Raw genomic sequence first — 25,037 nt, forward strand, 5'->3', positions numbered from 1 at the left:
AAATGGGAGCAATAGCGCTCGTACTACACGGAGCATCCCTGAGGGTGGTGGGACACCGCAATCTGGCGTAAGTGGAGCCATTACTTTTATCTTCATCACACATGGGTGGGAGCTGCTGCTGGAATTTTGGTGGATAGCTACATGGGGTGGGTTTAAATGTGTCCCCCTCCCAGGAGAGAGGTTGGACTCCACCTCCTGGCTCAAAGTGCGTGCCTTCCCTGAGGGCTCTGGGTAAATCGCCAAGCACAGATGTGTGAACAACTAGAACTTTTTTCCTTCCTTCTCCATGTTTCTACCCCGCCTGGTCTAGGAGACCTGAGAAGGGACTGCAGGTGGATAAACAGGACACCCCTAAGAAATCACAGGTCTCCAGAATGTCATTTCTTTAATGTTCATCCTGCAAGGGGCCCTGCAGGTGAGGGAATAAATACAGTAGGTTTTAAGATGCAGCGCGCCCGGCCCCCAGCCTCAGAGGGAGGGGGATACCTGTGGGCCTCAGTTTCCCTCGTCTGTAATCCAGAACAGGGCACACTTTGAGCCAAGAGACTCTTACAGAGACACTCCCGCAAAGGAAGGTGTCTAAGCTACCCAGACCTCAGGCTGGGAGACTCCACCTCCTGTCCGCTAGGGGGCGCCAGAGTCCGGTTCCTGGGCCTGAAGGTCCACAGCCCCATCCCTGGGGATGTGCATCACCCCCCGGGGGGTTCCTGCCCAGGAGGGGACACACCCAGAGGCGGGAGTCCTAAGAGAGCCCACTCACCCAAGTCCTCCATCCCCTACTCGCTTCACCTTTTCCTCCACCCTGGCATCCCAAATGGTCATTGTGCTCCCTTTCCGAGGAGGTAAACTGAGTCTAAAGGGAAGCCCAGGGGCTGTCCTGGAGAGAGGCGGGGGGTGGGGGGCGGCGACTGGCCTTCCAACCCCAACTCATTCGTGGCCCTCCCGCCACCTGGGCCTGGGCCTGGAGCAACAAGTCGGGTGTCTGGGCTCTCTGAGCTCTGGCCCCGCCCGCAGGTCTTGCCTGCCACACTTTCGTCCGACCAGGGGGAGGCGGGGCCTGGGTCACAGCAGGTTGATCTCGTCGAGGTAGCGGGCCAAGACCGAGTCCCGCACATCCTTAAAGACTTTGCGGATGTTCTGAGTGTCAGTGGCGCACGTGTAGTGGCTGAAGAGGCGCCGGGAGCGCGGGCCCTTTCTGCTCCCATCAGCGCCATTCACGCAACCGGAGTACATGTGGGTGTACATGTCCAGGATGAACCTCTTGGCTGCCTCCGCGTCCTGCTTCGGGCCTAGGGGGCAGAGGTGAGGGCGGTCAGGGCACAAGGCTTCTGAGGCAGGCTGGGACCCTACCTCTTGGGACCTCTTCTCAATATGGGCAACTTAGGGCACAGGGAACCCACTGACCACCCACCCATTACAGTCCCAGCAGGTGTTTGCCATCTAGCAGGCCATGTGACTTCTGCTCAGCCATTGGGAGCATCAGGCTCTGTGGGTCACATGACTTGGGATGTATCAATGAGCCTGAGTTCTGGGACTCTCTGGTCAGAATTTGTGTTGAAGAGAGATCCTCTTTTTGCTGGGTTCAAAGCTGCAGAGACAGAGGCTGGTGCAGACAGGAAACTGAGGCCAAGAGAAGGGGAGGGATGGCAGCACTGGTGAACACATGAGCCACTGTGTTGAAAGCACAACGTGAGTTAAGAGCCCAACGCCTGACTCTGCTACTTACTAGTTTATTTACATATTAACCCATGTAACCTCTGTGAGCCTCAGTTTCCTCATTTGTAAAATCGGGATCAGAATAGTCCCAGGCCTCCCAGAGTTGTGTGGATTCAAAGCAATCATGTCCAGGGCTCTGTGCTCAATGCTCAGAAGGCTTCATGAGTGTGTGTTATCATCATTCTTTCAGAAAGGCAGGTTAGCGTAATGGGTAAGACCTGGCATTTCTCAGAGGCAGAGTGGGCTAGAGACATCTGAGGAGAGACTGGGGAAGGCTTTGGGGAGAGAACTGAGAGAGTAGCCGGCAGGATCCTGGTGCTGATTCATCCCCCAGATGGCAGCAGCCATCTGGCTCAGGCAGACCACTCCCCTGAGTGGCAATAGCGTGAGAGGACACAATAGCCCCACCCTCAGGAGGGATTCTGCCCCGCCCTGTGGTGTCTAAGCTTGACTGCTGAGTGCAGAGTGACTAGATTAACAACTGAAAGGAGACAGCCACAGACAGCAGGTTCCTGGAAGACTTGAAAAGACTGCCTAAGGTCAGACAGGGTCAACAGCTGACATCATCAGAGGCAGATCCAAAAAGAAAAAACAGCAGCCTCCTACCATAGATGTTCACACCACAAAGTCAGGAAATCAAAACAAATCAATTTAAGAAGGGGAAGCAAAAAAAAAGAGTCTCACAAATAATGGGAAGACAAAGAAACGCCCCCTAATCAAAGGGAAAGGAGGAACCCCCAGAAAGAGAATGAAATGATACAGTAAACTATCAGATACTGAGTTCAAAACAATGGTTCTAAGGAAGCTCAATGAGTTCAGTGAGCTCAGAAAGAAGTATAAAAAACTACAGGGAAACTACAAGGAACTTACTACAAACTATATCAGCATGAAAAAGGACATATAAACTATCAACGAGAGACAAGAGAAAATGAAGAATACAATCTCTGAATTCAAGAACACAGTGAAAGGAATCAAAAACAGGCTAGATGAGGCCAATGATCGAATCAGTGAGCTGGAGGACAAGGTAGAAAAAAACTCCCAGAAAGAGCAAGAAAATGAAAAAAGACTCAAAAAGAATGAAGAGCCATTTAGGGAAATGCAGGGCAACCTGAAACATTATAATATCTGTATAATAGGGATACCAAAAGAAGAAGAGGAGGAGCAAGGGATAGAGAACTTGTTCGAAAAAGTAATTACGGAAAACTTCCCTAATTGGAGGAGATAAGAAGTCACACAAGTCCAGGAAACACAGAGGGTCCCACTCAAGAGGAATCCAATGAGGCCCACTCCAAAGACGTATCATAATTAAAATGGCAAATATCAAAGACAAACAGAGAATCCTAAAGGCAGCAAGGGAGAAACAGGTAGTAACATACATGGGAGCCCCGATAAGGCTAGCAGCTGACTTCTTAACAGAAACACTACAAGCCAGAAGGGAATGGCAAGAAATCCTCCAAGTAATGAAAAGCAAAGGCCTGCAACCAAGACTGCTCTACCCAGCAAGGTTCTCGATTAAAATGGAAGGCAAAATAAAGTTTCCCCAGACAAAAGAAGGCTAAAAAAATACACCTCCACCAAACCAACATTGCAAGATGTGCTAAAGGGACTGCTTTAAGAAGATGAAGAAAAAGAGTCTATGAATACATAGTTCCTTTCATAGTCACCAGTATTTGATATTACCAATATTCGTAATACTTACTAATCTGATTGTGACAAATGATGTGTTATTTGAAGTGTTACTTTATTATTTGTTGAAACTAAACCTGTTTTTGTATATTTCTTGCCTATTTCTGTTATTTTTAAAAAGCTTTAAATGACTTTTTGGTATCCTTTATCTATTTTTCAATAAAATGTTTGTAGAATTTTTCTCCCTAAAAAAACCTATTAACCCTTTTTTAGATGTGCTGCAAATACTTTCCTATTCTATTACTTGTCCTTTAACTTTTTTTATATGTATGTTACTGTATAGTCTTAAATGTATAATATAGTCACATTGTCAATATTTTACTTTATAGCTTCTGGACTTGAATATTTTACTTCAGGGTAAGAACAATATTATTTTGTAATTTATCCTAAAACTCCTTAGATTTTACATATTGATTTTTAACTCACCTGAATATTTTTTGTATAATGTATGAAATAGGGCTCTATATTTGTTTTATTTCAAGTAATAGTGGTCCATGCACCTTATCTGTTGAAAAAATCTTATTTTCCCCATTGATTTGAAATATCAATTTAATCATATATTACATTGTTAGACAGATATATACATTTGTTTCTAGAATGCTCATTTTATTTCATTGATCTACTCAATTATTTCTGTGTCATGTTTTAATTGCTGAGACTTTATAATGGATTTGAATTTTTAATATTTTATAATGGATTTTGACATTTAAATAAATAAATAAAATCTGCATTAAAAAAAAGAAAGAAAGAAAGAAGGAACTCCTACCTTTTGTGACAACATGGATGGAACTGGAGAATATTATGCTAAGTGAAATAAGCCAGTCAGTGAAAGACAAACACCACATGATCTCACCTATAAGTAGAACCTATTCAACAAAATACACTAATGAACAAAATAAACCACAGGCATGGAAATGTGGAGCAGATGAAAGTGACCAGAGGGGATGGGAAAGGAGGACAATGGTGGACAGAAGGGGAAGGGACTAGACGAAGAACATGTCTGAATGACCCATGGGCATGGACAACAGAGTGGGAATTGACTGTGGGAGCGGGGAGGCGGGGTGCAGTGGGTGGAGGAGGGCAAAGGGGGAAAAATTGAGATGACTCTAATAGAATAAACATGATGTTTTAAAAAATTAAATTAAATTAAAAAAAAAAAGACATGCCATTTCTGAATCCAGATGGCCTGGGCTGGAACTCAGCCAGAAATCACTGGCTGTATGATTTCTGGCAAGTGACTGTACCTCTTTGTGCCTCAGTTTCCCAATCTCTATGGTTGTGAGAAGAATGAATTCTACTTCACAGGATTTTTTGTGTTTTGTTTTTTTTTAAATGAGGATTAAGCAAGTCAATACATAAGGATGCTTCCATCAGTGTTAGATGTGTTAGTTGTTATTGGTTTATTATTGTCACCAGTATTATTTATTACACAGGAGGGAAAGGCCAAGAGCCAGAAGTTTAGTATACTGGATGCTCCAGCCTCTTGGCGTGGGGGTTCCCTTTGACCTTAAGAAAAGCAAACCATCCTCAAAACTATCGACTTTATCCCTGTTCCCAAACTCTCCAAGTGCTGCTCAGCTGGGAATGGGGGTGAGGGGTGTCCAGGCCACCATTCTGGAACAAGTTGACATCTGTCACTCAGACCCTGAGTCTTGTGGGTATGATTGGCTGAGATTGGCTACATGGGCTCTGACAAGGACAGGGCGGTCACACCCATGATGATGCCACCAAAACTTAGTACAAAGCTTAAGGGCTTCATCTGCCATGATTGATTGTGTATTGGGGTGAAGAGTGTCCCCCCACCCCAATTCATGTCCACTGAGAACCTCAGAATATGATCTTATCTGGAACTAGGGCCTTTGCAGAGGTCATGAGTTAAGTTGAAATGAGGTCATACTCAATTAGGTTGGACCCTAAATTCAATGACTTTTGTGCTTATAAAAAGAGGAGAGATAACAAGAGACAGAGAGGCCATGTGACAATGGAGGAAGAGAATGGAATGATGCATCTATAAGTCAAGGAATGCTAAGGACTGCAGGCAACAGCCAGAAACCAGAAGAGAGGCCTGGGACAGAGTCTCCCTCAGGGCTCTCTGAAGGAACCGACCCTGCTCTGCCACTCAATGGCTGACACCTTGGTTTCAGACTTCCAGCCTCCTGGACTGTGAGGGAATAAATGTCTATTGTTTTCAGCCTCCCATTCTGTGGCCATTTGTCACATCAGCCCATGGAAACAAAGATAGCTGGTCTCCAAGATGGCTGCCCTTGCTTCCTTCCCTCCCTGTAGGTGCATGTCATTCGACCTTCCTAAGGTAGGCTCTGTTTGCCTCCACTGGAGTCTGGGCCAGCCTGAGTGATTATTGTGACCAGTAGAATGAGGTAGATGTAACCATCTGGGACTTCCGAGGCAAGGTCATGAGCAGTGTCTTCCACCTGGGTTGAAGTTCAACCAACCTGCGACAGCCATGCTGTGAGCTAACCCTGGGTTAGGAGGCACCGAATGGGAGAAGGAAGGGGGAAAGGAAGAGAAAGAAAGACAGAGATGGGGAGGGAGAGAAAGAGAGAGAGTAAAAGGAGGAGGAGTAAGGGAGAGGTGGAGAAGCCATCTCAGAAGTGCATCTCCAATCCCAGCCACCCCTACTGATGCCACAGGTGAACTTACCAGCCACAATTTTCCCAAAATTCCTGACCCCCGACAATTGTAAGCGAAATGAAATGGCTAGTTTAAGCCCCTAACTTTGGGGGCATTTGTTACGCCACTGGGACACTTCTAACAGCAACTCTCCCTTCACAGTGCCACTCTGGGGAAAGTGCTAGCTAATACACCCTTTCCCCGGATTCACCAAAACCCTGCATCTCCTCTGGAAGATGCACCGCATGGTGCCAACACTTACTGTACTCCGCTCTAGTTACCCGGGGCCCCTTCCACCTCAGGTTGCACCAAAGGTTTGTTCCCAGACCTGTTGTATTCCTCCTGATTAATGAGCCACTACACAAATCTATTAGCTACAAGCATAGCATGAAAGAGGTTGTTGTATCTCTGAAAACTGAGCCATGCACTTTGGAAAGACTTGTTCAGAGGTCAGTCACAGATATAAAAATAAAATGGCTATACAATTAAGTATAGATGAGCCAATGATGAGAATTGTAAAAAGGAAAGTTTCAAAAATCTAAGCAGATTCCAGAAATGATTGTCAATGCCTTCTGGGTATGCTTTATGACAATGAACTCTATCTAGCAGACCCACCTTCACAAGATCTATAATATATGTCTTTTGAGAATCCTCCACTTTAAGCAATCACACAGAGGATGAAGGTATCTGTTATTTATCCCCATTCTACAGATGGGAAAACTGACAATGGAGAGGCACTGGGCAAACATCTGGGTCTGGAACCCCGGCCTGTCCAATCGTATTTGAAACTCTGCTGAGTCCAGACTGGGGTAGGGCCTGGACGAGCATCTCTCTTGGGAGCTGTTTTGGGGAGGTAGATATTGAACGTTCTAGAACACTTACCCTGGAAACTGGGGAAGTAGGTAGCCAGGTGAGAGGTGGAGATCTTCTCCTCCAGGATGTCGGTTTTGTTGAGGAAGAGGATGACGGATGTGCTTTTGAACCAGGGCAGCTCCAGGATCGTGCCGAACAGGGCCAGACTCTCCTTCATCCTGTTCTGGGTTGGGGGACAGAGGCAGTTCACTGCTCAGGTCAGCCAGGTTGGCCCAAATAGGAGCCCTCCCCCGACGTGGAGGCGGGCCTGCGGGGGCGTGGCTGGCCGCCCGTGAGTGCCCAACATGGTTTTGTGCCTCAGCTGGCTGGACTAGTATCCCCCCAAATTCATGTCCGCCTGGAACTTCAGAATGTGACTTCATTTCGAAGTAGGGTCTTTAAAGATGCAATTAGTTAAGAAGAGGTCACACTGGAATTGGGTGGCCCTGAGTCCAACGCGTGGTGTCCTTATAGAAAGGGGAAATGAGGACAGAGATGCGTACAAGGCAGATGCCATGTGACGACAGAGGCTGAGCTGGGGGGTCACACCTACAGTCATGGAGCCTTGAGGGCTGCCAGAGTCACCAGCAGTTGGGAGAGCTTCTCCCTGAGGGCTGCAGAGGAAGCGGCCCTGCTGACACCCTGCCCTCAGACTGCAGCCTCCAGGACTGAAAGGGGACACTTTTCTGGTGTCTCAGCATCCCCACCTCCCCATCCCCCAAGTGTGTGGTCATTTGTTACAGCCACTTGAGCAAACTAGGACATCTCATATGGCTGGATCCGAGCAAGAGCTATGTCCAAAGGACCTCAAACGCGTTCTTCCTGATTTAGTCTGAAAGCCAAAATTGTAACATCTCCCTCTCAAATGCCCAAACCAGCTATGTGACACCTTAGCCACTAAATATGCACACATCAAAGATGACAGTGTGTCCAACCTTCACGTTGGGTGTTAATTAGGAGAAGAGGTCACAAAAGAAGATTGATCCTCACCAGCATTTCTGCGTAAAAGTGTGATGCTGTCCCTGCAGTGTGACACAATATTTCCAGGACAGTCTGCATTATGCTTCAAGGGGAAGGGGCATGTGTGAGTACATGACTGTCCCTGTGTTTGCGTGTGCATGCATGACACATGTGAGTGTTGCTGGCAACACAAATGCTGTGGGTCAGAGTTTTGGGGCTCAGTGATCCGATTGTGAAAGAACGGAATGTGAGGCCCAGAGCCCCACCGGCACGCACGGGCCTGCTCCAGAGGGGCACTGAGGCTTCCGGCCCGGCCGTGGGTCCCTGCGCCAACGGGAGGAGGAGGGCAGAGAAGATGGCTCCTGCACCCTCAGGGGCCCCTCACCTCTTGGTTGTTCTCCTCCAGGCACTGGTCGTATTCGCTCAGCGAGGCCAGGTAGATGAGGGCGATGACGTTCTCAAAGCAGTGGATCCACTTCTTGCGTTCTGACCTCTGGCCTCCGACATCGACAATCCTAGCAAATCACCCCCTTTCAGAGCTCAGGCTTCATCAGAACCCCACAACATGGCACTCCAGGCCCCAGTCACGTCTGGGACATGCCAAGAATAGCACGACAAGCAGCAAGACTAGGGGCCAGCCAGTGGGCCACACCTCTTGTTTGCTATTGCACTTCAGCCCCCCACTATTATACACGTTATACACATGAGGAAACTGAGGTGCAGAGAGGACAGGGGACCTTCCCAAGCTTCTACTGCACTGGATTGCCTGGTTTCTACCCCCGTGGCGGAGGACAGCAGGTCAGACACATCCGGAGTCTGCCCTTGTCCTGGCTGACTGACCCAGGGGAAACTGCAGACCATCTGCACACCTCGGTCTTCCCATCAGGGAAATGGGGATGCTGGGTCTGGCTGGCCAGGAGACTGCCCAGTGGCGAATGCCTTCCCCTCTGTGTGTGGCTCAAGGCAAGGGCCAGGCCCCCACCTGCACGCACCACAACAGAAGCCTGAGCCTTCCTGCCCTTCTGTGCTGTCGTTGAAGAAATGTGGGTCACCGATAACAAACCCTGCGTCATTTCCCCAGGATCCGGCTGTTACTCGGGCAGCCAACAGGAAATGCCAGAGACCTCAGAGTAAGAAGGGACTTGCCCCACCGTACGGAAAGGGAAAGAGGTTAGCACCTGTAGCTCCTGATCCCAGAAACCTGCCCCTCTCATGCGTCAGACCCCCTCCAGCCCCCAGACCCAGAAGAGGATGTGGGTGCTGCGGCTGAGCGCAGGGCTCTGAAGACTGAGGCGGAGGTGGGGTACACTATTTGCCAGCCTCCCATCTCAGGGTCTCAGTTTCCTCTGCTCCCTCGCTCCACTGATTAACTTCTCTCCTTGGCCTAAGAACATACTCAAGTCTCCCGCCTAAAAGTCCGCTCCCAGCCTAGCCTTCCTTGTGAACATCCCCAACTGCTACCCTCGCTCCTAAGCTCTTACCCGACCATCCACCCATCTACACTTCTATCCCCCCACCCCATCTATCCATCCTCCACCCACATACCCACCCATTCACTGATCTATCCATTTATCTACCTATCCATCCACCCACTGACCCATCCATCCATCCATCCATCCATCCATCCATCCACCCACTGACCCATCCATCCATCCATCCATCCATCCATCCATCCATCCACCCACTGACCCATCCATCCATCCATCCATGTGCTCGTCCTCCCATCTTTCCAGCCCCCCTCCCACATTTACCAGCTTCCATTCTGACCCTGTTCTGATGGGAGCAGAAGGCTGAAACTCAGCCCCAAACCTTGTGGGACTCTCCACCTAGTAATGGAGACCCACAGAAAACAGGTGAATTATGAAGCTTTCTGGAAAGGACTATTGCAGAGGCCAGAACAGCATGTTTAGGGTGGGAGGAGGTGGTCCAGGGAAATGAGAGACTCAACACGGGTGGGCGGGTCACAACCCGTCTCCAGGCGTCCCCTGCACTCTCCAGAGCTCCCTGCCGTCAGCCCACAGACACAGAGCTCGCTACGGTCACAGATGACCCTCTAACTGCCAATCCCAGAAGTCTCTTCTGTTGCATGCTTCCTGACCTCTCCTTGACCTTTGACACTGGCCATCACCCTCCCTGGACGCCACCGGGCTGCGCTGGCCACCACAACTCTGTCTTCCAGCTCAGGCCTGTGCATGCCCAGCCACCTCCCAGACACCCCCGACCCCTCAGACTCAGCTGTCTTATCTAACACTCCCCATCCTGCTGCCACCATAATGGCTCCACCTTTCACCCTGTCACCTTAATGGGAAACTGGGAGTCATTTTCAACTCCCTGCTCTAAGTCTCATACTTACCTAGTCCTGCCCATTCTACCTCTGAAGCACTTCTTGCACCATCCCCTCCTTTCCATCCTCAGGACCACTGTCCTGGCCCTTGCCAACCCTTCCTGCCTGGACCATGGCTCCTGCCTCCTACCTCCCCAGACCTCTAGTCTCACTCCCTTTATTGACCACTAGAGGGATCACCCTCTGAGCTTCCACACCTCCAAATCCATCCCTGTGACCACAGCTCTGATCACACAGTCTCTGTCTTCTCCTGCATAACAACCTCTCAAGAGTCGGCACTAGTGAACTCCTACTCATCCTTCAATGCCCTAATACTAATGTTCCCTCCTCCAGGAAGACCAAGCTCTCGTACCTCACTCTGGACTCTTCCAGGTCCCAGTCCTGACATATGGGGGGCTGGAGGTGTCCATGTCCATCTCTGCCTCCTTTAGCCTGGATGCCCCTTGAGGGCTGGCCCTAGGAAACTCCTACTCCTCCCTCAGGGCCCCAGCTGCTCTGCCCCTCCTCCAGGAAGCACTTTCCACTGTGCAGGCTGCACTCACCGCAGGTTGGTTTTCTGCACAGAGAAGCAGTACTCGTTGATGCCGGTGGTGGGCATTCGGCTGCGAAGCACGTCCTGCGCCGTGGGGATGTAGCCCTCCTCAGTGATGCGCTCCAGGTCCGACAGGTAGCTGGGGAGCAACGAGCCCTGAGCCCAGCCCTGCAGCCTCCCTTGGCTTCTCAGAACCAGGGCCCAGTGAGGACCCTGCTGGGGGAGAGAGCCCCCCAGGAGGGGCTAGGGCCTCTGGGGCCTGGGGCCCAGGAACACTATCCAGAGCCCGTGGGAGCATTGGAAAAAGGAGCTTGGAGCAACATGACCCTGAGACAGTGTGACCTCAAGAACAACACCACTGCAGAGGGGTGTCACCTTGGAGGACTGTCATCAAGAGTGGCATTGCTCCGAAAACAGTGATGGCCTGGGAACACATCACCCCAGGGCCCAGTGTCGTGCCCAGGACAGCAACGCCACATGATAATGAGCATCACCCAGAAATGGTGTCACCCGGGGCAGCATCACCCCAGGAATAACATCACCCCCAAAACAGGATCACCCCAGGGACAATGCCACCCCAAGGACGATGTTACCCTGGGGCACAACCATCCCACAGCCAGCTCATGCGCCACAGCAGGTCCCCAGGGTGGAAGTCGGCCACCTGGGACTCCCTCTGTCCGGGTGCCGTCCTGGGGCTGGGTCTCCGCTGGCTGCATCTCGGCCCATGGCTGTGCCCAGTGACCACCTCACCTGAAGCCCCTGCCCACCACCCTGACCCCAGACTCACTACACAGCCGAGTCAAGCAGGTGAAACTCGCGCCGGCGCTCGTAGCAGGCCCGGATGCCGGCGTCCCTCCACAGCTCCTGCATGGCCACCGCGTAGTGCTTCTCAAAAGTGGTGACTTTGTAGGGGTCCTGGCTCATGACCAGGCTGGCATGGTGCTGGAGGGGCAGACGAGGCAGGTCAGAGTGGCCTCCAGACATGCCAGCAAGTCCCCTCCTTTCTCAGCCGCCTCTCCTTCCTAGCCCAGAGCTCGCTGGCGTTCCCTTCACACCCTGCACGTTCCTGCCTCCCTGCCTCCCCGACGCGCTCCTTCCTTCACTCATGCATTCAACCATGGGGGTGGGGAGGGGGCGGTGCGTGCCCACCCCCCCTTACCAGGGACAGCAGAGAAATGAGTTCCTGGGGACGATAGAGGATGAAGACCGTGGCCCGTGGGCACTGAGGGCCTCCTAAATGCGGGGACCCCTCCTGCTCTTTACAAGCACTGGTTTCTCAACCCCTAGGAGACGAGTCCCTACAACTGTCCCCTTTGCTACAGATTAGACTATGGAGGCATGAGAAGTGACTTGCCCAAGTCTCACATCGAGGTAGAGCACATGGCAGCCCCAGGGGTGGGGAACAGGCAGGGCCTGGGTGTTTGCGAATAATTCCTGTGCAGAATCGATCACAAAGCTTGCAGCCTGTCATGACTTGGATTTCACCCGCTGTTTCCTATACAGGGTGTGGCTGTATGTGGAGGTGGGGGTCTTTACAGAGGTGATCCAGCCACAATGGGGTCACTAGGGTAGGCCCAATCTGACACACGACTGGTGTCCTTTACAAAAAGAAGAGGGATGACCCTGGGCGGACACAGGGAGAAGCCAGCCATCTGCAAGCCAAGGACAGAAGCTTTAAGAAACCAGCCCCATTGACACCTTGATCTGAGACTTCCAGCCTCCAGAATTGTGAAAAAATAAATTTCTGTTGTATAAGCTCCCCAGACTGTGGCACTTTGTTATGGAAGCCTGAGCAAAATAATGCACAGCCTGAAAACATAAGAACTCCAAAGTTTTTTTTAAAAAAACATGATAAAAATGGTTAATAATTTTAAAAGCAAAAATTAAGAGAAGCATCCTTCTAAAAATTAAAGGTACAAATTATATTCGGTGAAGGTCCTGAATGGAGCACAATGTGCTTTGAATGAAGTGAATATGGGGTCTTTGCTATTAAAAGGCAGGAGACTGGAAATGAGACAATGGTGTCCGCTCACAGCATTTCTAATTAGCACTGAACTGAGGTCCCCACCAGGGAAAAGAAATGAAAGATCGGGTTTGGAAAGGAATAAATTCCACCGTGGCTGTTCACAGATGACATGACTTTATGTAGAAAATCCAAAAGAGTCTATAGATAAACTGTTAGAATAAACAAGTGAACTTAACAGGGTCCACAAATGCAAGCTCAATTAAACAAAAATCAAATGTGTGTCTAATACTATCCACTACCTAGTGGAAATTTTTAAAAACTTAAACCCCATTTATAGTAGCATCAAACAATAGCAAATACCTAGGAATAAATCTAACAATGGATGTGAAACAAAGAGTTTATATCCAGAATATACAAAGAATTTGCTACAAATCAGTAAAGAAAAAACTGAGGGCCCTGGCCAGGTGGTTCAGTTGGTTGGAGCATCATCCCATATTCCAAAAAGGTTGCAGGTTCGATTCCTGGGCAGGGCACATACCTAGGTTGTGGGTTCAATCCCTGGTCAGGGTGCATATGGGAGGCAACTGCTCAATGTTTTTCTCTCACATCAAAGTCAGTCTCTCTCGCTCGATCTCTCTCTCTCTCCCCCCCCCTTTCCTCTGTCTCTAAAATCAATAAACATATCCTCAGCCAAGGATTTTTTCAAAACTGAGAAACTATATTTTTTTTAACTAGGAAAAGAACAAAATTAAAAAATGGGCAAAAGATTTGAACAATTGCTTCACAAAAAAAGAATATCCAAGTATCTAAGAAAACATATGAAAAAGTACACAAGTTCATTATTAATCAGGGCCACAAAAATCAAAACCACAATGAAATGCTGCAAGCACTTGGCAGCATTTCCAAGCACCCACCAGAATGGCTTAAATGAAGTGACAGACATCAAATCTTGACTAGGACAAGGAGCACCCAGAACTCTGCACGTACTGCTGATGGGAGTGTGAATTGCTACAATTACTTGAAAAACAGTTTGCTGTCTCCTACCTGTCCCTTCTGGTTAGATACCCAACAGAAATATGCAGATGACCCAAATGTGAACATTAGAATGGACAAATAAACAAACCATGGCATACAGTTACGGTAAAAATAAACCACTACTATGCCACCAAAGGATGGATGAATCACAGATATACTGTACAGCACCAGAAGCCAGACATAAAAGATCATTCCAGAAAACTTGAGAATTAATAAAAATAGGTGACCTGTGTACGGAGATGGAAGATGGGATAGTGGTTCTCCTTCGGGAGAGCCTCCGTTTCATCTGTAGAATGGGGTTATAGCTGAGATGGGTATTGTGAGGATTAAATAATCATATCACACGCTGACACTGAGCCCATACCACATTCCAGACACTGTTTTGAGAGCTTTGGGCAGTTTTCATTTATCACATTCTTATACCAGCCCTGTGAGGTAGAAACTGCTGGCTCCCCACTCACTCTTCCAAAGTCCCTGGACCATCTCAGATTCACAACTGAGATGCTTTCAGATTTTACAAAGGTTATGTGACCTCCCACCTATTAGGATGACCATTGTAAAACAGACCAAAAAAGCAAAAAAACCACCAAGTGTTGGTGAGGATGTGGAAAAATTAGAACCTGTGCATTATTGGTAGGAATGCAAAATGGTGCATCAGCTTTGGAAAACTATGGAGATTCCCCAAAAAATTAAAAATAGAATCACCATATAATGCAGCAATTCTACTCTTGGATATTTATCCAAAAATAAAATTGAAATCATATCTTGAAAAGATATGAGTTCTCCTATATTCATTGCAACACTATTCTCAATAGCCAAGATGTAGAAAAAACCCAAATGTCCATCAACAGATGAATGGACAAAGAAAATGGGGTCCACCATGCAGTGGAATAGTATTCAGCCTTTAAAAAGAAGAAAATTCTTGTAAAGTTTATGATTCTCTAACCACTATGCTGTACACTTAAAACTAACACAAAATAATTGAATGTAAACTGTAATTGAAAAATAAAAATTAAGCCCTGGCCAGGTAGTTGGTTACATCATCACCCTGATACGCCATTGTTGCAGGTTCAGTCCCAGTCAGAGCACATACAAGAATCAACCAATGAATGCATCAATAAGTGAAACAACAAAATTGATGTTTCTCTCTTTCTCTCTCTCTCCCTCCCTGTCTCTCTCTCTCTCTCTCTAAAAATCAATAAATAAAATTGTTTTAAATTAAAAAATAAAATAAAAATAAGGAACTTCTACCATAGGTGACAATGTGGATAAACCTTGAGAATATCATGTTAAGTGACATAAGCCAATCAAAGAAGGACAAATACTGCATGACCCCACTTACACGAGGCATCCAGAATAGGCAGACTCAAGGGACCAGAGGAGAACGGGCTTGTGGGTGGACATGCGCAACTGCTATTCAATAGGCAGAGGGTTCCCGTGACTTGGGGGTTGAGCTCTGCCGCACATCCTCTCTCTAGTTAACACTGAACTATGCACTTAAAATTTGAGAGGGTAGATCTCATGTTGAGTGTCCTTACCACAACAAAATATTTTTTAAAGATTTTATTTAATTTTTAGAGAGGAGAAGGGAGAAAGACAGGGAACGCATCAATGTACGGTTGTCTCTCCAGCGCCCCCTGCTGGGGAGCTAGTCTGCAATCCAGGCATGTGCCCTGACTGGGAATCCAACCAGCAACCCTTTGGTTCACAGGCTGGCACTCAATCCACTGACCCACACCAGCCAGGGCAAAAATAATAATTAAAAAAATTATGTGATTCATGAACTGTATAGCAACCCCTCCCCACAATAATCAGTCCATTGTATTAATATTTCCACCAGGGAACAGGTGCGCTGACTCAGGACTCCCACGTGAATCATGGGGTCCAAGGGTCGAGTGCTGGGGGTGCGCAGGGCACAAGTAAAGAGGGAGCATGCTGGTGTGGAGCTGCCTGGAATGCACAGCAGGACCCAAGAAACCCCTGGAAGGGCGTTCTTAATGAGGACCTGGGGGTCCTGAGAGACCCGCCCCCTAGGATGACACCCGTGCGACAGCCCCAGGACGCTCACCTTGCTCTCCGGCCTGCTGAAGGGGATCTGCAGCTGGTCCATGGCCTCAATCATGGCCCGCATGGACACGAAGATGTTCTGGTAAACGAGCCGCCGGAAGCCCTTGCGGTCCTCCTCCGAGTAGCCAGCCCCATGGATGATGCGCATCTGCTTGATGAATGTGCTCTTCCCGCTCTCACCGGGGCCTGCGGGGGGCACGCCTTCGCTCAGTCTCAACCCCAGCCTCCTGGGTTCAAATCCTCTGGGCCAAGGCTGCACTCGGGGACCCCGGTGAGCGCCTTCACCACCCTGTGCCTCAGTTTCCCTACCTATAAACGACGGATCGTGATAGGCCCTGTCTGCTCGATGTGAGGGTGAAATGAGTGCATTGTAAGGGGCCCCTAGAAGGGGTCTGCAAACTCTGGTCCTCAGGCCAAATCCAGCCACAGCCTGTTTTTGCACAGCCAGGTACTTTTTACAGTTTTTGCACAGGGGTACTTTGTATGTTTTTTCTGTTTCTGATACTTTTCATGGTTCTAGTTTTTACATTTTAAATGGGTGAAAGGAATCAAAAGAAAATTGTTTTGTATCACATGAAAATTAAATGAAGTTCAGGTCTCAGTGCCTATCAATAAAGTTTTATTGGCACACGACCACACCCATTTGTGTTTGAATTGTCTATGGCTGTTTTAACCCTACAATGACAGAGTTCAGTAGTCAGACAGAAACCCTCTGGTCCACAAGGCTGAAAATATTTTGCTGTCTCTTACAGAAAAAGTGTGCGGACCATGGCTTAGAGCATGCTTACACATAGAAAGAGCTACATGTGATTCATGAACTGTCCAGCAGCCCCTATACAGTTCACTATTATTATTAGTGTCAGTGTTCAGTATTATTATTAGTATCAGTGTTTATCATAATTATAATTAATATTATTCGCTATAATAATCTCAAGTAGAGAAACTTTTATGAAGGAAATAAAATAGGATAGATAAAGAGTGTTCAGGTGACTTTTATAGGTGAGTGTCAAGGAAGGCTGGGAAGGTTGCTCTTGTGCCAAGATTTGGTGGAAGGACATTCCATGCATAAGGCATAGCCTGTGCAAAGGTCCTGCGGCAGGACCATGCCTGTCATGTTGGAGGAACAACGAGGAGGCTGGAGGGAAAGAGAGGGAGAAGGTGATGGCAGGAAGGGGACTGGGCAGGTCATGCAGGTCCTTGTGGGAGGACTTGGGCTCTTACCCCTGAGAGGTTGCTGTCTTGGAGAGGCTGTGAAAGGAGGAGGAATAGGACCTGACTTGGGTGCTCACATGCGCCCTCTGGTGGCCGCTTTCAGGGCGACAGGCTGTGGGGTACCAGAGCAGAGGCACTGGGAGGGTAGAGGTAGAAGATGGTGTGGCCCTGGGAACTGGTGAGAAGGGGGCATATTCACAAGATATTTGGGAGATTGAATCAACTGGGCCTTCTTGATGAACCCAAGTGGGTAGAGAGGCCCTCGCAGGGCCAGCTACAAGGCCAAGTGCAAGATGAAACCACAGGCCCCTTCTGAGATAGGGTGCTGGGGGTACTGATCAGGTTGCGCACACACTAAGCTGGCCCTCTGTGATATCAATTCTGGAATATTCAAGAGCCCAGGAGCAAAAGCTCAAAGACCCAGTCCCAGCACCCTGCTGTCTGACCTCCATCCCTCCCTCTCCGTGCCTCTGTTTTCTGTCTGTAAAATGGGTGTGATAGCCAGAGAGAAGATGCAAGGCTAGGAGGCTCCTCCAACATCTGATCACGCTGCCTGGTTCTGGGGGACATGGGCATGGGGGTTTTCCAGGGACCAGAGTGGGACTGTGCAGGAGGAACTGGAAAAGCAGCAAAAAGGGAAGGGGTGGCCTTGTTGGACCCCAGAAAGAGGAAATGAAAGCAGAGAGAGGTGAGCAGAAAGGAGGGTGGAGAGTGCGGGCGGCAAAGAGAAGGAAGGTGCTACCTTGCATCACCCCCTAGAGATGTCTTGTGTCCTGCCCACCCCCAGCATGTCTGAGAGTAAGGGGAGCAGGTCTGAGGTGGCACTGGCTGTTATAAGTCCACTAGAATCGAGGTCTAAGAAAAAGTCACTTTTGCCCTGGCTGGGTGGCCTGGTTGGTTGGAGCGTCATCCTGTACACCAAAACGGTCTCCAGTCAGGGTGCGTGCCTAGGCTGCAGGTTCAATCCCCGCTCGGGACACATCCAGGAGGCAACCAATGCATGTTTCTCTCTCACATCTCTCTCCCTCCCTCTCCCTCCCTCTCTCTCCCTCTCTCTCTCTCTCTTTATAAAGTCATTAATAAAAAATATCCTCTGGTGGGGGTTAAGAAAAGAGAGAGAGAGAGGCGTGTTTCTGTTGCCATGAAGAACACTAGTAGGGAAACGGGGGAAGCCGACTGGTGTGAGTCTGGGGGGCTACGGCTGGCGGCACCGCGCCAGGCTCCTGGCCAGTGTCTGTTGTGGTCCCGGGGGGGTCTTTGCTTTGTAGTGAGACTCAAACCCACTGAAATACTTAGGGGTAAAAAGGCATCAGGTCTGCAACTTACAAATGGTTCAGAAAAAATGGAAATGGACAACCAAGTAGGCCCAGTTGTCACGTGCACCATGTCTGGTTCCTCAAGTGTCACCGCTATGAAGAAAGTGGTTCAGCAGCTCCGGCTGGAGGCCGGGCTCAACCGCGTGAAGGTTTCCCAGGCAGCTGCAGATTTGAAACAATTCTGTCCGCAGAATGCCCAACATGACCCCCTGCTAACTGGAGTATCTTCAAGTACCAATCCCTTCAGACCCCAGAAAGTTTGTTCCCTCTTGTAATGAAATGAATCTTTGAAGGTATTCTAAACCACTTTTCATGAACCAGTAAATATTCAAAGAGAGCTCAGTTTGACGCCTGTACAAAAAGCTTATTATCCCTGTAACACGTGCCACACTATACAAACTTCTGCTTTTGTCAGTCCTTAACATCTACCTCTCTGAATTTTCATGAATTTCTACTTCACAAGGATGATTATTTTATATACACTGGCAGCGGCATACAAATAAATACTTAGTATAAAAAAAAGAAAGAAGAGAAAAAATGGAAACATATGTATTAAATATGTAACTGTATAGTAAATAAATTATAGCTATAATTATGCATGAAATAAATTATGTGTGAATATATACTTACATATAGCATATACATGTGTGTATATATTTGCAGGGAGAAGGATAAAGGAAATGTGGTAAAATGTTAACATTTGCAGAAGAATCCAGGCGCAGCTTCTCTGTAAGTCTGGATGCATTTCAAAGTAAGTTAAGAAAGGAAAAAAAAAAAACAACTCTAAATGCAATATGAAAAGCTGGATTGGATCCTAGAACCAAAAAAAAGGGCCTTCGTGGAAAAGACAGTCAAATGGTCCAATGCTCCGTCTGGAGTTTAGTTAACAGTGATGCGACAGGAAGACTCCCCTGTTAACTCCTCAGCTCAGACAACGGTGCTGCGGTTCCCTGAGACGTGAATGGGCGGGGAAGCTGCTTGGGAGCAGAGGGTAACTCTGTGTACTATCTTTACAACTTTTCCCTACATCTAAAATTATCCCCAGCTAAAAAGTTTCCTTAAAAAAAAAAGTACTGGCGGCTCCCCCAAGTCTATAAGCTCTCCAATGCGGGGCCACATTGTCTCAGGTTCCAGAATTTCTTGCATTTTATGAAGAGGACACATCAGACTCACTAAATATTCCGGAATGGAAACACCTGAATATCACAGCCTTGCTTCCTAGTTAGAAACCTGGGGAGATCTCCAGTCTTCAGAAGTCTGGCGAGTAGGGGAAGGCAGAAGGGACTGAGCTCGCACACCCTTGAGGGCTGAGAGCATGAAGCGCCATCTCACCTGAGCCTCACAGCAAGAGGGATGGTTCTTGGCCCCACTTTTCAGGTAGGAAAACTGAGTCCCAGATCTCTTGAGGGGACTGCTTTGGGTCACACAGCTGGCGAGTGGCAAGCTGAGACTCAAGCCCAGTTCGGCCTGAGTCCAGAGCTTGTGGACTTATTTTTTATGATTTTATTTCATTTATTTTTAGAGAGAGGGGAACAGAGGAAGGAAGAGAGGGAGCAAAACATCAATGTGTGAGAGAAACATAGATCAGTTGCCTCTCATACGCCCCCAACTGGCATGCGCCACAACTGAGGCACAGGCCCTGACGGAGAATTGAATCTGCGCGACCCTTTGGCTTGCGGGATGATGCCCAACCCACTGAGCCACACCAGTCAGGACCTCATGGGCTTCTTAATTATAATACAGAAAGTTCCCCGTGTGCTGCCTAAACAATAATGACATTAATAATAATAACCACTGGCATCATCACCACAGCAAGCATGATTTAACTCTTGGCATCTGCCAGGACAGGGGCCGACACACTTGGTGCTTGTCTTCAGTCAGTCCTCATGAGATTCCTGCTGTTTTCCCACTTACAGAGGAAACGAGGGCTCAGCTCAGGAAGGTGAAGTGCCTTTCCCAGGGTCACACAGCTAGTGGAGAAGCAGGGGACTAAAGTCAAGCCTTAATGGGTCCTTCACCCTGAGAATGGAACATAGCCAGTCGGGTGAGTCAGAAGTCATCAAAATATCAGTTAACGTGACAATCTACAGACGCTCAGAAGCTGGACAGCCCCTTCGGGTGCTGTCGGGGACAGCACTGAGACCTATGGCACAGCGCTGCACCCTTGACCTCTCTCTTGGTTGCCTTTGAACTCTCAGACCTCAGGTCTCCACCAAATATACAGAGAACGAAAGTCTCAGGGAGCAACAGTTAACTATGTTGTGATGCACTGATTTTTTTTTCACTTTGCTTCTGCTTTATTAAAGAAAAAAAAACATTGTGGTCTCCACCCACAATATGGATTTTGTGACTCATGAATGGATCACAACAAGTATTCTGAAAAATTCCCCAGGTTGAAACCCCTCTTTGCATTCCAGGCCTGTCCTGAAGCCACTAAGGGACTTGGAACCTCTCCGTCCCCTGGCTCCTGGCCTGCCTCAGGAAACCCCCTACGTGGCGCTGGGAGCTGTGGGGCAGCTGCATCCACCTGGCGGTGTCGCAGCCCAGACAGGAAGTGATACTTCCTCCTGGGATGGATGAGGAAGTGGAAGCCAGCAGACGCCTGGAGGAGCTGGGCCAAGCCCCAGGCATCACGAGACAGCATGTGGCTCCTGTCAAGGGGACAGGGCCCCAGCCCCCACCTACCCTAGGGTACAGGAGCCAGTCTGGGCAGCAGCGGGTGGAGGGCAGGCAGCTCCGCTCAGCTCTGGCTCAGACTGGCTGCTGACTCAGACCAATGCTGCCACTTCCTTGGACCTCAGTTTCTCCATCCGTCATTGGGGTTTTGTGGCTTTTCTTTCCTGGGGCATGTTCACAGGGCAGTCAAACATACAGACTTGGAACTGGACTTCTAGGTTCTGATCTTGGCTGTGTGACCTTGGGCAAGTTGCTGCATTTCCCTGAGCCTTGGTTTCCCTATCAGAGATTATGGCTTCATTCTGACTCCACCTGGCCCAACTTGGTGATCACTTCCTGTCAGGGAGAGACAGCCCCTCCCCCAACACAGGGTTGGCCCTCATCCTTAAAAGGATTAGCAAACCTGTAGAAAAAATTACTTTTGGATTTAATTCCTGTTTGCAGGAAGGGAGGGAGGTGCAGAGGTGGCCCTCAGAGCCAGGATGGGGGTGGTCAAAACCAGTCCACATGGCTGCTCACAGGGTGCTTGGAACCTGGACACAGTGCTTGGGGACCATCACTGTGCTTGGGGACACAAACAACCTCCTTTCCCCGCTCTCTTTCACACGCCAGCAGAAGGGCTTCCTGATTTTGGGCTGGCTGTGCACTGGTCAGAGCCTTATGGGGCGAGGGTCCTTCCCAGCGCCAGGAAAATACAATACGGCTCTGGAGAAAATCTCCCCTGAATGAAGATTGATTCATTCATTCGTTTGTTCGTTCGTTCACTCCTTTATAAAGCACGCACTAGGCATCAATCATACATCAGGTTCATTGTCTTGCTGGGCTAGATGCTCGGAGCACAGGAGTGAATAAGACAGACATGATCCCCACCTCACACAGTTTGCGCTGTAACCGGAGAGGCAGACAGTAAACAAGCAAACACCTAAGAGTGACAGTGAGTGCTTTGACGAAAAGTCAAGCAGAAGATGGAGGAAGATGGGGCTATCTGTGTAGCCATGGAATTCAGGGAAAACCTCTCTGAGGAGGTAACATTTGAGCTGAGACCTGTGCTGAACGAGAGCACCCTGTGAGCTCTTGGCTGTGAGAACAGCAAGTGCAAAGGCCCCGAGGTTCCGATAAATGAACTCAAAATGTGCAAGGAAATATCACTAACACTGATAAACCACTAGTCTGATGGATGAAGAAAAAGGACTGAAGACAAATAATTAAAGAGGGACATCACTATGGATCCGACACACACAAAAAGGGTGATGAGAGAATGTCATAAACAATGTTATGCCCATAAATTTAACAATTTTGAAGAAATGGACAAATCCTTTGAAAGACACCCATAACCAAAGCTCACTCAAGAACAGATAGCTTAAATAGGCCCATATATTAAAAATAATAAATAACATGTTACTATATCACATATATTAATATAATAATATAAAGAAAGAAAATATAGAGATAGCTAGTAAAGTAATTAAAGTCTTATTTAATAAGAATTAATGTAGGCTCATTCATGATTTCACCAAATGTTAAAGGAAAATGTGAAATATTCAATGAAGAGCAAAGAAGTCCAGTGGCTGCCACTGAAATATTGCAGCCAGTAGACAGAGCCGGGGTCTGAGAGGTCAAAGGGGCGAGAGTTTTAATTTTATGCCATGCCAGATCTTCTTGGAGAAATAAGTGGGGGAGGGGTCCTTTTACCTAGTGCAGCAAGAAGGAGCGCAGTTAGAAGTTAGCAGTTCCCTCAGTTAGGGTGCAGTTTCAGGGTCCAGTGCTCCCACTCCCTTTCCCCTCCTCGACGCTTTCCGCTGAGCAAGGCAAGAGAGAAGTGACTATACAGATGACCAGCCTCTTTGACCTGGGCCAGGCAGATGTGACTTTAAGACACCTGAGAGCTTCCCCAGCACCCACCCTGCACTCGGGGAGTCCTGGGAGACTGTCTAAGGCCCGCGTCCCTGGGGCCACACACGGGGCACAGAGGTTGGGGGAGTGGATACATGTAGACGACAAGACTTCTAGTTTCAGAGGTCACAATCTCCAGCCCTTCGAGTCACTCCTACTCCCTCCTCTGGTTTAATTTTCCTCCTCAATCTTCTAGCAGCAGGAAATTGTTTTAGTTTACAGGCTTAATGTCTGTCTCCCTCATCTTCTGGTGGAAGGGACAACTTCCATCTCCTTTGCCGCTGTGTCCCCAGGAGTTACTCAAAACATCTTGAATGTATGAATCAACCAGCCAATAAATTTATGGGCAACGTTCTGCCCACAAAACCCATGCTAATGAACCTCCAGAACCTGGGTCAAGTCCTCCCGATGAGCTGATGTGGCAGGGAGAGAGGAACTGGAGGGCCGTCTAGAGATGGAGGCAGGGGCCTGGGCTCACTGGCCTGGGCAGGCGACAGGCCTGAGCTCAGGGTTCCCTTCCCACGACACAGAGCCGGTAGGGTGTGCTGGGCCTGCCAGGCTGGAGCCGCCCACGGGCCACCCCACAAGCCGTCTCCATTCCTGCAGATGCTCTGCAAGGTGGCTGGGCCTGTGTCTGGACGAGGAACTGGGCCTCTCGGTGCCTCAGCCTTCTCATTCGGCAAATGGGTTCCCAGGCTCTCCCGCCCCAGGCGGGTGAGGACCCACTCCTCTAGCCTTCTTCCCTCTGCCAACCCAGTAGGCCCTGGACTCACCCAGAAGCAGCAGCTTCAGCTCGCCTCGGTCCCGCCTCTTCTGTTCCAGGAGGATTTTATTGATCTCCTGGTCAATCCGGGCGGCTGCCTTCTCATCCTCCGTCAGGCACCACGGGCAGCAGTGCCAGGTCAGCGACCGGGCCATGATTCTGGGCCTCAGAAGGCACAAGGCAGCATGGCCCCGGCCCCCTGGGGAGGGCACCCCCACCCCCCGGGCTCCAAGGAGGGCTCAAGGCAGCCAAGCGTGAAGGGGTGACCCTTTTCTTGGGGGTCACCCCCCAGAACCCCCGACTTCCTGGCCTCCAACACCCAGCTCAGAGAGGCCCGAGTGCCAGGCACAAGGGCGTTGGGGGAGAAGTAGGAGGAGCAGGAGAGGGGTGCAGAGGCTCAGGGCTCCCCGCCCATCTCCAGACCTGCCCGGCCCGGCCTAACAGGTTGACTGTGGCAGCAAGGAGGAGAGGTGGGTGCCCCTGGGGAGGGTGGGGCAACTCGAGGAAGGGCCCCTCGCCGTCTGGGTCCCGGCAGGGCCCTCCTTCCTCATTCTGGAGAAGGGGTGGACTCCATCCTCCCTGGGCCCCTGACCCCGCCCCTGTCACCAGGCCCGCCCCTGAGAGCCTGCTCTGAGCCAATTAGCAGCCATCCTCAGAACACCGACGAGGAAGGCTGGGCGGCACCTACCGGTTGAAGTCGTTGCCTGTGTGGGCTTGTTTCACGTGCGCCTCGCCTCAGAGTTACTGTTATCTCCTCCCCATGTACAGATGAGTAAACTGAGGCACGGATCATGATGGGACTAGACGGGGCCTGGAGCCATCTCTCACCCATGGGGCTCCAGGGTCTACACACTGACCAGGTAGCTTCGGGATGGCCATTTATTCTTCTGGCGGACATTGATTGAGAGCCCACTGTGTGCCAGGCATTCCAGGCTCTGCCGAAACAAAGTGATGAAATCTCTGACCCCTCTGCCTAGCATTCTAGTCAAGAGAGACAAGTCAGGAAAGATAGTTTTAAAAAAAATACTCGAGCTTGTCGGGTGGCAATACATTCGGAGGGAAAAATAAAGCAGAGAAGGGACTGGGAGATGTTGGGGGCTTGGGCTGTGGCTTTACACAGGGAGTCAAGGAAGGTCACACTGACCCGATGACATTTGGCACCAGGAGGAGATACTGAACAGACAGCCTGGGCACACGGGAACCTTGTGAGTCGAACTGGCTGGTCAAGGCCCCCAGCCTTGACCCCCTGAGCCCTCAGGACCCTCAAAGTAGGACAAGAATGCAGAGGGTGAACGCACGGCTGCTTCCTGACTCTCACAGCCATAGGAGGGGTCTCATTTTTTTCTCCGATCCAGCAGAACTTCACCGTTTCTGGGTGCAGAATCCCC

General features: G+C 49.3%; 2 protein-coding genes across 2 annotated transcripts; one reads left to right on the top strand and one right to left on the bottom strand.

The window, feature by feature from the left end:
• Positions 1-438: 438 nt before the first annotated feature.
• On the bottom strand, positions 439-23,835 carry GNA15 (G protein subunit alpha 15). Its single transcript, XM_054578045.1, has 7 exons — positions 23,660-23,835; positions 15,791-15,975; positions 11,509-11,663; positions 10,732-10,860; positions 8,231-8,360; positions 6,916-7,069; positions 439-1,289 (listed from the first exon to the last, which is right to left on the bottom strand). Exons 1-7 carry the CDS (start codon positions 23,802-23,804, stop codon positions 1,063-1,065), a joined length of 1,125 nt encoding a protein of 374 aa, XP_054434020.1. The 5' UTR covers positions 23,805-23,835; the 3' UTR covers positions 439-1,062.
• Positions 18,386-18,633, top strand: LOC129074288 (guanine nucleotide-binding protein G(I)/G(S)/G(O) subunit gamma-5-like). The gene has a single exon (XM_054578046.1). The coding sequence runs from the start codon at positions 18,386-18,388 to the stop codon at positions 18,590-18,592; it is 207 nt and encodes a 68-aa protein (XP_054434021.1). The 3' UTR covers positions 18,593-18,633.
• Positions 23,836-25,037: the final 1,202 nt, after the last annotated feature.

The sequence above is a fragment of the Pteronotus mesoamericanus genome, unplaced genomic scaffold (assembly GCF_021234165.1).
Source record: "Pteronotus mesoamericanus isolate MK-2021 breed Mesoamerican mustached bat unplaced genomic scaffold, CSHL_Meso_final contig_482, whole genome shotgun sequence".
NCBI lineage: Eukaryota > Metazoa > Chordata > Mammalia > Chiroptera > Mormoopidae > Pteronotus > Pteronotus mesoamericanus.

What these genes read in the sequence shown, in the direction of transcription:
- LOC129074288 (XM_054578046.1), top strand. Translation starts at nt 18,386, where the DNA reads ATGTCTGGTTCCTCAAGTGTCACCGCTATGAAGAAAGTGGTTCAGCAG.
- GNA15 (XM_054578045.1), bottom strand. Translation starts at nt 23,804, where the DNA reads ATGGCCCGGTCGCTGACCTGGCACTGCTGCCCGTGGTGCCTGACGGAG. An exon ending in GCTGAAGCTGCTGCTTCTGG is followed by an intron (nt 15,976 to 23,659) that starts GTGAGTCCAGGG and finishes TGCCCCCCGCAG; the next exon opens with GCCCCGGTGAGAGCGGGAAG. An exon ending in GTGCAGAAAACCAACCTGCG is followed by an intron (nt 8,361 to 10,731) that starts GTGAGTGCAGCC and finishes GTGATTTGCTAG; the next exon opens with GATTGTCGATGTCGGAGGCC.